This window comes from Myotis brandtii, unplaced genomic scaffold, assembly GCF_000412655.1.
Source record: "Myotis brandtii unplaced genomic scaffold, ASM41265v1 scaffold612, whole genome shotgun sequence".
Lineage (NCBI taxonomy): Eukaryota > Metazoa > Chordata > Mammalia > Chiroptera > Vespertilionidae > Myotis > Myotis brandtii.
Window position 1 is genome coordinate 1529769 of NW_005370328.1, and position 14388 is coordinate 1544156.

The following is a 14388-nucleotide window of genomic DNA, read 5'->3' on the forward strand; positions in this document are numbered from 1 at the left end:
CCCCCTACTGGAGATGGAGCCTGCAACCTGGGCATGTGCCCTGATTGAGACAATGTTCAATCCACTAAGCCTCACCAACTGGGCTAGAGTCTCTAATTCTTTATATTAAACTCTCTCTGTTCAAATTACTGTGTGGTTTTGTTTCCTGATTGGACCCTGGCTAATCTATCCTGGCTTCTATGAGTCATGGCAAAGTAATTTACGTCAGAGGAATTAGGGTTTGCATAATTGCTTTTATTTTATTTTTCCTATGAAATAAAGCAGCCGTGTCATCATTTCCCCCTCTCTCCAAGCCTGCGATTAAAAATGTTACTCTCCATGATAGGTCTGCTTTATTGATATATTACTATAAGGCTGTATTCAGAGGCCTCCAGTTTAAAAAGAAAATACAATCCGGAGCTTTCACTAAATGTAAAACCAAAGCCAGAATGACTTCACTGTTCAAGTCTCTTTGGAGAGCATTATATCAGGGACACATAAAGCTTTGGACACATAAAGTGACCTCATTTCCTTTTCTCTGCTCGTCCAACCACTCTCATCCAGACAAACTCTAGGAGAACTTTCAGTGCCCTGGTCTGCCTTCTGCCTCCACAGCAAGGTCATCCTGGCTTCTTCTGAGCCAAGTATAGGGTGAAACTCAGGTGTCTAAATTTAACCACTTGCCCAGCCGGTGTGGCTCAGTGGTTGAGCATCAACCCATGCACCAAGAGGTTACCGGTCAGGGCACATGCCTGGTTTTCGGGCTCGGTTCCCAGCAGGGGGTGTGCAGCAGGCAGCCAACCAATGTCTCTCTCATGGATGTTTTTGTCTCTCTGTCCCTCTCTCTTTCTCTCTAAAGTCAATAAAAACATATCTATACATATAAAAGTCTAAGCGACTGTTATGACTGGTTGACCGAACGACTGGTCGCTATGACGCACACTGACCACCAGGGGGCAGATGCTCAACACAGGAGCTTCCCCCTGGTGGTCAGTGTGCTCCCACAGCCAACCTCCTGTGGTTCCTACCCCTGGCTGGCCGGCCCTGATCAGCCCCAATCAGGACTGGGTGAGATGGCCCCGATTGGCCCCAATCACCAGCCAGGCCAAGGAACCCCACCCATGCACGAATTTGTGCACCGGGCCTCTAGTTTAAAAAGAAAATACAATACGTTCTTGGTTCAGTTTTGTTCCTCAAAGGGCATGAGATATAAAGATGTTGCTTATTTTCAGAATAAACCCTTGGCTCCGGTGCTTCCACACTGTTGCCTTTAATTAGATTCTCTCGTCAGTCATCCCTGCGCACTGTTCCATGTCCAGAAGTCCATATTAATAAAACGTCTGTTTACTTATGAGAACTTGGTGAAAAGTTTAATTTCAGGATGTTCATCCATCTGGCCTTGCCAACTGCAAAACTACAGAAGGATACGTTGATGGCAAAGGGAACACCATCTGTTTCTGTAAAGTTAGTTGATCTCTGCATGACAAGCAGAAAGTCAACTTCGAGACTGAAGAAGGTGAACAGGAGAGCGAAGAGTTTGCCCTAGCCAGTTTGGCTCAGTGCATAGAGGGTTGGCCTACGGACTGAAGGGTCCCGGGTTTGATTCTGGTCAAGGGCACATGCCCAGGTTGCGGGCTCGATCCCCAATAGAGAGCGTGCAGGAGGCAGCTGATGAATGATTGTCTCTCATCATTGATGTTTCTAGCTCTCTCTCCCTCTCCCTTCCTCTCTGAAATCAATGAAAATATATTAAAAAAATAAAGAGTGTAGAGTTTGTTGGGCCTTTTATGTCATACGTGAGCATGATTTCCACACGACGGATCATAACCAATAGACAAGAGGTTCATCCGGTCACTTGGAAGAAACCATGCCTCACATGTTTGCCTTTTCTTTCTTCCTCTTTGGTAGCCATCGACTGGTAAAAGAAACTATATTCTTCCTGCCTACACATGTATTTAGGCAAATGAAATAACCTCCTTACCTACTCAAGTGTTGTCAATCCGACAATATACAATGCGACTTGGACCAAATGTCTAGACGCATTAGCTCAGTTGATGGTGGTATATCAGTGACCCCAAAGTCCTGAACTTGACAGCTATCCAGTCAAGTTAGTGTTACACAGGAATAGACTTCATTCCATAACCGGAAGTCCGTCCTGTCCTTAGCCAAGTAGCTGAAAAACACCATCAGGAGAGAGACAAGCTGCAACCCGCCACGTTTATTCAACAGAAGTACTTCTATGTTCACGTCCGACTGAGGAAGACCTGGTGGGAAGGACCATGAAGGGCTGCACATTACAAAACTCAGCGAGAATATTTGTTAGTAAGTGAAAGCTGGGGCAATGGGAAGAAATAGTGACAAGGACACTCCCTCTGTGTAACTGAACTTTCTAACCATTTCACACCCCCTCTTAGGCAGCATTTGGAGCTGCCTTTTTTTTTTAAAAATATATTTTATTGATTTTTACAGAGAGGAAGGGAGAGAGATAGAGAGTTAGAAACATCGATGAGAGAGAAACATCAACCAGCTGCCTCCTGCACATCTCCCACTGGGGATGTGCCAGGTACATGCCTTGACCGGAATCGAACCCGGGACCCTTCAGTCTGCAGGCCGACGCTCTATCCACTGAGCCAAACCAGTTTTGGCTGGAGCTGCCTCTTTGAACTCTCTTCCTTAGGCTTCTGTGGCAGTTAAAAAGTATTTCTACTCTTACTCCACTTCCTGTTCCTTTGCATTCTCTTCTCCTGGGCGGAATTTCCCAGGCTCTCTGTTCACTTTTAACAGTTTAGTGAACTAATCCTGTCATTGACTCAGATATAATCTACATCTGATTTATGCCTAAATGTATTGTTTTGATCCTTTTTTTTTTTTTACCAAAACTGCAGCTTTTTAAGACATGTTTATTTAACTATTATACAGTCACTTCAAATGTATCTCAGACCGAGTCATCGTCCCTCCAATACCAGGCCTTTTTCCGAGGTTTACATGGTACCCAACTTCTCTAGGTCAACAGGACTCTTTGTCGGGGGTTCTTACCCATTTCGACACCAAGGCCTTCTTTTATCCACCCAACCATGTCCCTAGGGTTCATCTTAAAAAATATATATTTTTACCAAAAGATGCATTTAAGTAACAGTTTTTCTATTCCTATTAAACAAAGGCATCTGGGTTGTGATTCTAAGCAAACTGTTATTACACTGAATTCCAGCCACAAGCAGAGATATGTGGTGTGTATTTAGTCTGTGCGGCCAGCGTATATAGAATATATAGGTCAAGTGGAGAGAAATGAAAGGCTCTGTTATTGTTTGAAGCAGCTTAACTAGTAAAAAATAATCAGACCTAACAAGTTTACTACTTATTGATCTCAGATGGGCACTGTATCTGCAGAACTTCTTTACAAAAACTTGCCGGCAAAGAGCCACAAAAGTGTATTGATGGTTCTTCATTCATAAGTCTCAGTGGTTTCCTCGTGTTGACAGATGGAGAAGTGTGTCCTCAGGGAGGCCTCTCTGAAGTTGGGCAGGGCTTGCTCCTGGTCTCATGTAACTACGATAGAACATTTCTGCAGATCTCTCGGCAGAAGATGAGGAGGGTGTAAAAGAAAATTGAGCCTCTAACCATATTTTCTTCTAAAATCTTCCGTAAGTCTTTTACAAGGAAATAGCTTTCCTGAATGAAACCTGCCATGAACTAAAGGGATGTATTGCTGTCAAAGGAGGCTATTCTAGATTCCAGGTGTCTGACATAAGTCCTGAAATATATGAACTTGAATAAAACGCTAGTTAATCATTTCGGAAACTAAGCCAGATCACCGTTCTGACATAATATTTACGGATAGCATTCAATCATTCACTTTTATTGCCTATTCTCTTAACAGTCTAGCGCTGAGAATCTTGCCAAATATGAGTATTTTGGTTCCAAAGATCTGCTCGGAAATGGTTCTTTTGCATGAAATATGCATTATCAAGGTCAGAGTTGGCATCCTATAAAATTCCTTGATTTAATTTGAAGTAGACAAAACACTGACATCAACCTTGGACCAGTAGCCCAACCGAAGCATGTTCAAATTGTTAAAGAGCTTAAATCCATTCCTCATCTTCATCTTCACTGAGCTTGCTCATACGGAAACCAAAATCCCCAGGGTAGTAAATGGGTTTCCCATGGCTGTGTGGAGTGTCATGGGGAGAGGGGTTCTGAGCTCAGATCAGTAGAAGTGAGGACTGTGATTAGCAAGGTCTGCCATGGGAGAGAGTACAGTGGGGCCTTGACTTACGAGTGTCCCGACTAATGAGTGTTTCGAGATACAAGCCGTCTCTCGGCGGATTTTTTGCTTTGAGTTGCGAGCTAAAATTCAGGTTACGAGCCAGTTTCAGATACCCCACCGCTAGTTGGTGCAGCAAACGTCACAGTGAACGCCACAACATCAGCCCAGCATCACGTGTCTCACTCGTTCACTTTTTGATTTGATTGAGTAATTTGAGTTATGAGCTCCGTCACGGAACGAATTAAACTCGTAAGTCAAGGCCCCACTGTAGTAGAAACAAGGGGTACTGATGGTCTGGAACCCAAGGCCATTTACCACAGAGAAAAGAACCCTCAGGTGAGCCATGGCATCTTAAGGCAAATGCTTGCAGAACAGTCATATGAACAAGGGTATCAACTTATTCAAAAGCAGCAAATTTGTAGCGGGAAGTGAAATCTCAAGCCCATAGAATAAAGAACTTTTAAATAATTAGAAAAGTCCAAAATGGAACATACTCTCTTGAGAGAGAGAGAATCACCCCCAAGACTTAGACGTGCCCTGGCAAGGGGGTATCGCTATCTTAGGACAGATCCCAGCAGGTGTGGGAAGTCAGAAAAAATGATTTCGTAGGGATCTTAGGACATGCCATCCAACCTCAAGCAAGAAAAACCATTATCTTCTAGAGCAGGGTTATTTGTACTGAGATAACAATGAAGAAAAACATCCTGCTGCTTGAGATAAATATGTTTTGCATTTCCGCTGAAATTTCATCCCAATCAGAGGCCATGTCCGTACCTTGGGATTGCCCACCGAAAGAGACTTTTAATTTGAAATAAAAAAACACACATTAAAATGGTGATGGATGGAGATTTGACTTGAGGTGGTGAACACACAATACAGCGTACGAAGGATGTGTTGTGGAATGGTGCACCTGAAACCTGTGTAATTTTGTTAACCTGCGTCACCCCAGTCCATCCCACAACAAAGATATAAATTAAAAACATTGAAGGTGGACATCATTTTATAAAATCTCAGCATCCACACAGGGATTCTCCTGTGCGGATGTGGGTAATTCTTGAACTAACAGGCCTGGCCAAAATGAAACTTATCAAAAGCCGGCCTGCCATCTATTTGAAACCAATTGGTTGCCCCGGAAGGTTAGGCGTGTGATCAGTTACTGTCCCATCAGCCATCAGCATCTTGGCCGCAGAGTGAAGGAGATGGGGAGAGAAATCACCCGCGACAGAGATGAAAGCTGGGTGGTTGGAAGAAAAAGGCCTCCTTGATTAAGCTGTGGACTTACTCGAGTCTTTAATTCTCCCTCCGGCCCGTCTCCACACTGGCACGTGGGCGGGCCGTGGATGGATGGGGATGCTCATCAGGAGGAGCACGCCCATCTATCTTGCGGGCGGATTTTTTTATTCGCCAGCTCCAGAGGAGCAGGGAGATTTATTTGGAAAGATGGTAATGAAGGCGGGAGGCACTGGCCAGACTGCAGCTTCCTTTACCCATGTGTTACTCTCACTTTCTCTCTCTTCTCGATGCTGAGTTGCTCTCTTTATTTCCGCTTATTTTTCTTAACATATTTCTATTGATTTCAGAGAGGAAGGAAGGAGAGAGAGATAGAAACATCAATGATGAGAGAGACTCATTGATCGGCTGCCTCCTGTATGCCCCACACTGGGGATTGATCCCACAACCTGAGCATGTGCCCTGACTGGGAGTCGAACCATGATCTTCTGGTTCATAGGTGGACACTCAACCACTGAGCCACACCGGCTGGGCTCCACTTATTTTTCTCTAAAAGGAGGGGTGTGTTTGGTCTCATTAGCCAGTGGCTGGAGAGAGGATGGTAGTGAGGATCTGGGAACACAGAATTTCCAGGTGTAATTTTTGCTGCAGTATTTCAAATGTTTTCATGACACTCTACATTTTCATTATACACAGGTGCATTTACTTAGACCCAATCGTATACTCCTTGAAATACTTGTTTCTTCATCCCAAAATGAGATCTCATGTTTCCTTTCTTGCTGTTTTGTTTTTGTTTTTTGTTTGTTTGTTGCTCTGCCTGGCAAGAATGAAATCATTCCCTTCTATGAAAAAAAACTAACTTTCTGTCTTCATAACAATGGTGCAAGGAGATGGGTTAGCTCTGCTGGGCCTTATAAAATACAGTAAAAGCGACCACCATCACCACCCCAATCCGAGCCACAGGATGGAATTATTCGCTAAAAGGCTGGAGTGGGTATATTCTTGGTTTCCTGTCAAAGGCGTGGCCTCTGGACTGTGACCAACCACCGCCAGGGGCGTCATTCGGATGCAACAACCAATCCCCTGAGCTGAACACTCACTGGACCTGAGTCCAACATCCCGGCTGATGTGGCTCAGTGGATAGAGCGTTGGCCTGCAGACTAAAGGGTTCGGGGTTCAATTCCGGTTAAGGGTTGTGGGCTGGATCCCCAGTAGGGGGTGTGCAGGAGGCAGCCGATCAATGATTCTCCACTAAGATGATGGGGTCATAATATGGCCTCGTCGGGGGACTGTTTTGATGGCACTTTTGGTCACCAGGGGCTGTGGTTGTGACAGATATTCTCAGAAGTAAAAAATCCAACTATTCACACACTGTATGAAATTAGTCATCTGTAAAATACTAGAGTTTATTGAATCTTAAGAAGTATGGTTTATGTTGTGGTTTCTGTAGGATCCTCATGTGCATTTTCCTTTAAGAACTGGAGAGTTTTTGAATGAATAGAGGGTTCCCATTTCTTCTTTGAACAGATGAAAGAGAGAGAGAGAGAGATAGGGAGGGAGGGAGGGAGGAAGGGAGGAAGAGAGACAGAGAGACAGAGACTTCAAAGGCTGACACACTGTGTCCAGGTGACTCAGCCAGGCAGTGGCGTCTTCTACTCCACAACCACGTCACACCTGAACCTCATTTTACACTTTGTCTTCTTTTATTGTCTAAAAACAAAACAGTAAAGTGAGAGAAGACATTTTCTAAAAACAAAACACTGAGATGAAAAAAAAAGGGAAAGAAGCCAATAACAACACACAGTTCTCAAATTCTCTGCTCAAATCCTCCTCACTCAGAGTTCGCTCAGCAGGTCTGGGGGCCGCACCCTGAGCTGCCCCATTGCTAGCCTTGCTGCAGCCACCCTGACCCCTGACCTCTGTCTGCACCTGCAGATCCTGATCAACAAAGGTGAGCGAGCGCAGACACACAAGGCGCTGGGCCAACCTGCCCAGACCCTAGGGCAGTGATGGCGAACCTATGACACGCGTGTCAGAGGTGACACGCAAACTCATTTTTTTGGTTGATTTTTCTTTGTTAAATGGCATTTAAATATATAAAATAAATATCAAAAATATAAGTCTTTGTTTTACTATGGTTGCAAATATCAAAAAATTTCTATGTGTGACACGGCACCAGAGTTCGGTTAGGGTTTTTCAAAATGCTGACACGCCGAGCTCAAAAGGTTCGCCATCACTGTCCTAGAGAAACACGGCGACTGTCCTCCTGCACGCCTGGGGGCCGTTACAGCGCCTTCATTCAGAGAACACCCTTACCAAGAGGAAGATACTAATGGTATCTTGAGCCCTAGCTGGTTTGGCTCAGTGGATAAAGTGTCGACCTGTGGACTGAAGGGTCCCAGGTTCAATTCCGCTCAAGGGCACATGCTTGGGTTGTGGGCTCGATCCCCAGTGTGGGGCGTGCAGGAGGCAGCCGATCAATGATTCTCTCTCATCATGGGTGTTTCTATCTCTCTCTCTCCCTCTCCCTTCCTCTCTAAAATCAATAAAAATATGTTAAAAAATATATCTTGATTTTTGTTTTGTTTTATTTTTGCACATTCACTCTGATGAAACGGAAAAGGGTTATACATCCACACGGCGCCAGATTGGATGCCAAGGTTGAACAGGTTTTCTTTTTTTGTTTTGTTTAATTTTATTCACATCTTGTTGCCATTAAAGGTTAATTCAAAAAACATTTTTGCTATTCTAACATCCTTTGCCTCTCATCATCTCTTACAAATAAATCCCCACCACAGAGCAGAAATATTAGGAGTTATATTGCAAATGGAGCACATTAAGCAATTTTTAAACCTTTGAAATATGGCTTACGAACAATTTTACACAGCAAGAACAGGTTTTCTTGTTGAATTAGAAACTGAACCCCTGACGAGCACATATATCGCTTATCTCTCTCCTTACACAGCCGCTAAGACCGTATTTCCTCTTAAAAAAAAAAAAAAAAGACAAATGTCACCCCTGTGCCAATGCAGGTGCTAACCAGACTCATTTCCCTTTTCCTTTCCCTTTTCCCAGCCATTCCAGTCATTCAGATGCCAAATCCCTATGAGCAAGGAAGACAGGACACTGGTTTCCATGCACAACAGGTAATTTCATCGAAACTCATCTCCTCGGGCCTCCAGACGGAACCACTCCTTTCAGCGAAAGAGGACCCGGACCGAAGCACATGGCGAAGAACCTGGGACAGGTGAGACGCACACAACCTGAGAAGACTCGGCGCACACCGCGCTCGGCCCACTGGCCACGCCCCCCTGCAGGCCCCCCTTTCCCCCCACCGACTGTCTCCACTCGGCCCAGAAGATGAATGGAGCTAAAGAAGGCAAAGCAGTCGGATGGACGGAAGGAGCCAGTCCTTTCTGATTCAGACCCGGCGGAATGCTGGGGAACTCTCCACCATTACCAAACCGAGCAGTTTATAAAGAAAAATTAAAAAAAAAAAATTAAAAGGAGTCAGATGATCCTAGCCAGAGAGTAGATTTTAAAATATACGGCGTCCCCCCAAAAATGTGTACATGCTATGACTGTAGATTCTATTACATTTTGAAAATGAAAAGTATTTTAAAAAGCACTGCCTTTATCATTATTCAAAGTGTGCATACATTTTTTGGGGGAAAGCCCTCTATGTGTGTGTTTAAAATCCAATTCATTCTGAGCAGTTTCGGTGGCTGAAATCTTCGTGGATTAATTGAAGTGGGTTGGTGGAGGCTCTGTTTGTCCTAAACGCAGACACGCTGAAGGGAAGAGAGATTAATCTGATAAAGGCGTCACTGTTTCTAATCGGACTGATGGGCAAGCGCAGGATGGGTGGGAGAGGCAACGTTGGGTGAGATATCGTCAAGTGATGAACTACCTTGAAGCCAAAGCAATCAAGTAGAGAGCGCTAAAAATTCCTCCGGCATCTTTGGGGCAAGTGTCCCCATCTTGGCCTTCTCTACGCAGAGCAGAAGCACTTTGTCAGATTTGGTGAAATGCAATCGTAAGGGGAGAGCTGTAGCTGGGGCAGCTCCCCTCCACTTACCAAAATTAAACACGAGACATTCATTTCCATTCTGAGAGGAGGGGGTGACATTTTGATAATACTTCCAATTCACAGAATAGTTGAAAATCCAAGAGCAGACTTACCAAGCATTTTTTTTAAAAAAATTGTCACATATTTGTATTTGCTCGTTGTAATTAAAAGTAATGTGAAACATTTGTTACTCGTCCTTCTTTCTTATAAATAATGTAGCAAGTAGTTATTTTGTCTTCAGAAAAAAAAAGATAATTTTCTCTACATTATCATGATTGAATAGAATAAAGTCAAGCTGTTTTTGTAATTGGTAGGGAAGAGCAAGGAATTCCTACTGGAGTATTTTGTCTTAACACGTTGCTTTTGTCTGATTAGATACATTTTCAAAAAATTAGGGTACAAAGACACATCTCCCCAAAACGGTATCTACAATCTTAGATACCAATCTTACCCAGAGATAACTACCATTAACATTTTTGCAATGTACAAATGTATACAAATATATGCAACACAGAAGTACTTGCAAGTGTGTTTTTCATGAAAGCGTAAGAACATTTTTTTAAAGGAATAGCTAACTAAAATGAAGGGCAATTTTCTGCTTATTTTAATGGCTTCACAAGTGCAAATATTAAGGCTCCCCCCCCCCAAATTATCAGGTAAGGATCTATGTCTCATCATTTATTTAACTTAGCATATATTATCCAGTATTCAATTTGTTTTCAACCTTTCACCCCTACAAACAGAATATACCTTTGAATTAAAAGCTAAGTCACACACAGATAGGAAAGATTTTACTTAGACTGCTTTATACTGTGAGTTAGAAATGCCAGACAAATGTTCTAATGGGTAGTGATACTTTATAAACCTTTGGAACCGCAATTCCACGGGGCATTATAGATGAACTAGAGGCCTGGTGCATGAAATTCATGCAGGGGGGAGGGGAGGGGATCCCCCAGCCCGGCCTGCACCCTCTCCAATCCAGGACCCCTTGGGGGATGTCCGACTGCCAGTTTAGGCCCAATCCCACAGGGACTGTTAAACCGGCAGTTAGACATCCCTCTCGCAATCCGGGACCGCTGGCTCCTAACCACTCACCTGCCTGCTGGCCTGATCATCCCTAACTGCCTCTGCCTCGGCCCTGCCACCATGGCTTTGTCCGGAGGGACGTCCAGAAGGATGTCTGAAAGACGCCTGGTATAATTAGCATATTACCCTTTTATTAGTATAGATTAGTTAGATATGTCTTATTTCCCTTCGAGTTTTCCCTTTGAAGTCGTTAAAAAGCAGGTAGTGGTATTTGTGTTGAACCCACTGACTTCCACATTGAAGCATCCTGAGTTACAAGGGGGGACAGGCCACACTGATGCTGAAGGAAATAAGTTGCTCGATCTACTCTGCCTTCCCCAGCGGACCAGAGCTCTCCCGTGGCCCTGGGGGTGGGAGGGCACCTGGGGAATTCCAACTCGCATGATTTCTCATTCCTGCCTCTTCTCCTTCAGCTGTGGTGATCTGTGCTGTCTTCATCCAATACCTCCTTTAATTGGGCTGAAAATGCCAGATTACTTCCTATAAGTCTCGCTCTGATTGTAATCATGCCTCTACTTTTAAACACCTTAGCCAGTGAATACAGTCCACACTGAGAGCTATTTCTGTGATCTTGAATTTTATGTAGGTCTTTGTTCTTCTCTGTACTTTAACAGGGATAATCAGAGACCCCAGACACTATTTACTTGGAATTCCATAAAGACACCTAGTAGCTCAAATAGCACACATATTGAATATAGTCTATTAAACTAACTGTATCAACACAGTATTGAGAAATTTAAAACAATTTTTGGAACACCATCAATGTTTTATCACTGGATAGTGTAAAACTATTATTTATTGTATTCATTAACATAAAGTAAAAGTACTTCTGATTTTTGTGAGTTCTATTTCTTAATGTGTTTTTTAGTCTATTTTGGAGATTTGAAAAACGAAACCAATGATTTTTTTAATGTTGAAAACCCATTATTACACTAGAATTAAAATGTGTCTGGCTTTGTTATGCATTAATATTATTATAGCATGGCTTTTTAAATGCTTGATGGTTAAGTTACTTAAAATACTTAGCAAAAAAAAAATGCATACCTTTATAAAATCTGTCCAGCTTTTGAATATGACTTTCCGTACTTAGAGAAGAGATCGAATGATGGTAATATAGTTTGGAAATCCTAGAATAAAAAAAGAGCAAAGATTACCACAGAGCCCTTACTGACTTATTATTATTATTATTGGTTTTAAATATAAATAACAACGACTAATTTTCAAAAAAGGAAAGGAAATGATTAGCTTTATTTAAATGACCTTAGTTTAATCTTTTTTATATTTATTAATTATATTTAGTGTTTATTTTAATATAATACTTTTCATATGTAAAATAACTCATTTTTAAAATGTACATTTTATGGAGACAGACAACAGTATGGTAATTGCCAGAGGAAAGGGTTTGGGGGAGGTAAAATAAGGTAAAGGGGGAATAAATGGTGATGGAAGGAGACTTGACGTAGGGTGGTGAACACAATACAATATACAGATGATGTATTACAGAATTATATACCTGAAACCTGCATAATTTTATGAACCAATGTCACCCCAATAAATGCAATAAAAATATGATGAAATAAATGTACATTTCAACTGTTATTTTTTACATTTCCTTTGGATAAAAATATGTTCTAACTGTATAGGCTTTAAAAGCATCGAATGCATCTAGTAGAAAAGAAGAAAGACCTAACGTCAAGAATCTAAACTTCCACTTTAGGAAACTAGAAAACAGTGAGCAGCAGAAGAAAGACATAACCAAATCAGAGCAAAAACCATGAAACTGAAACAGAGACGAGCGAAAGTCAACAAAACCAAAAGCTGGTTCTTTGAAAAGATCAATAAAATCGGTAAACACCTGGCCAGGCTAAGTGAGAAAAAAGAGAAAAGTCACAAATTAGTAACAGTTACTAAGAGAGATGGGTGGTCACTACTGGTGCCATGCACTTCAATTCAAAGGATAAGTGAAGAAGTGTGAGCAACGGTGGACCACACATTGGATAACTCAGGTGACCTGGACCAATCACTTAAAAGACAGCCCACCAAAACTCACACACAAGGAGAAACACATAATCTGAATAGGCCCGTATCTACTGAAAAAAATCAAATCAGTAATAACCTTCCCAGACAGGCTTTGATTCTTTCTGGTGAATTCTACCAAACAAGGAAGAGATGATACTGTTCCAGAAAACGGAAGCTTCTGGAAGCACTGCCTAACTCCCTCTGTTTCGTCACCTAGAAAATGGAGATGTCCACCCCGGCCAGTGTCGCTTAGTGGTTAGAGCATCGGCCTGCTCACTGAAGGGTCGCTGGTTCGATTCCTGGTCATGGTCACATACCTGAGTTGCAGAGTCAATCCCTGGCCCAGGTCAGGGTGTGTGGGGGAGGCAACCAATCCATGTCTGTCTGTCTCTCTCTTTCTCTCTCTCTCCCTCCTCCCTCATTTCCGCTCTAAAAAAACCAAAAGCCTCAGGTGAAGATTAGCAACAACAAAAAAGTAATTAGCTGGAAAAAAATTCATGTGAGAACGAATGCATTGCCTGGGGAAGTGGCAGCGGGGGGGATTTTTCTTTCCAAGACAATGACTAACTTTTGTCAAGGTTGGGTGATCCCGTGAGAAAGTGATCCCCCTCCCAGAGAAGCAAGGAGGGACTCCTAGCACATCTTCCCTCCACTTTTCTTGACATTGTCTACATCTGAGATTTGGGGGATGGGATTTATGATGACTTCTTGGTGAGCTGGAGGGGAGGCCCTGGCATACCATGTCTTGTTCATTTTCTAATTACCTCCTGAAGAAGCAAACACTGTGAAGCAATACACCGGGTCATTTAAAAGGCATAGGGGGCCCGGCCAGTGTGGCTCAGTTGGTTGAGCATTGTTTCGTGCACCAGGAGGTCACTGGTTCGATTCCTGGTCAGGGCACATGCCTGGGTTTCGAGTTTGATCCCAGTGGGAGGAGTGCAGAAGGCAGCCTATCGGTGTTTCTCTATCATCAATGTTTCTCTCTCCCTCTTCCTTCATCTCTCTCTGAAGTCAGTAAGAAATTTTTTTTTTTTTTTGGAATAGCTAACTGAAATGAAGGGCAATTTTCTACTTACTTTAATGGCTTTAAAAGTGCAAATCTTACCCTGGGAATCAACTAGTCATTAAACATTAAAATAAACAGTCATATCGCCTTGCCTTCATAAAAGTCAGTGTGTTTCCTTCTGTAGTCTATCATTTTCATCAAACATTGTTTTCTACTTGTTGGTTTATTCTTTCACTGTGAAAACATGTATGATAATGTTTGGTATAAAAATCAAGAAATTAGTCTCACGGCGGGGAGTCTGCTAACAACACCGTTTTAATCTTATCCTTCAAGCAGAGGCAGAAAACATATTAATTGCAGCTTAATTTATGCAACAAATATTTCATTTTAATTATGCTTAATTTTTGTCAAGCTATAAAAATGTCAATAGTTTTGACACAGTGTTTGCCTACAAGTTTTTTTTTTAAAGTGAAAGAATTAAAATCAAACGCTGTTTCTGAAAGAAACTATGAAAGATTTCTAATTACTGCTGATGTTTTTGAAAAAAAAATTGCTACTCTAGTGGCCCCCAAATAACATCTGGGAATGTGTGAACTTGAAGCTTTATTACCCGATATTTGTAATTCCTAGTAATATACATGCATCATTAACAGGATGAAATTCTCACGGGAAAGGACTGTTTAATTTTTTAATTTTTTAATTCATAGGATTTATCAGTGACTGTCATTGACTGGT

At 42.3% G+C, this 14388-nt stretch overlaps 1 protein-coding gene across 1 annotated transcript in view; it reads right to left on the reverse strand.

Moving 5' to 3' along the window:
• Positions 1 to 6878: 6878 nt before the first annotated feature.
• The window catches only part of SPATA17 (spermatogenesis associated 17), a 65274-nt gene continuing 57764 nt past the window's right edge, over positions 6879 to 14388 (reverse strand). The window contains exons 10-11 of the mRNA XM_005879888.2: positions 11673 to 11755; positions 6879 to 7183 (exon numbers count right to left, since the gene is read on the reverse strand). Of these exons, the coding sequence (XP_005879950.2) occupies positions 11675 to 11755 (81 nt within the window). The 3' untranslated portion in view covers positions 6879 to 7183; positions 11673 to 11674. The remainder of the gene's footprint in view (positions 7184 to 11672; positions 11756 to 14388) is intronic.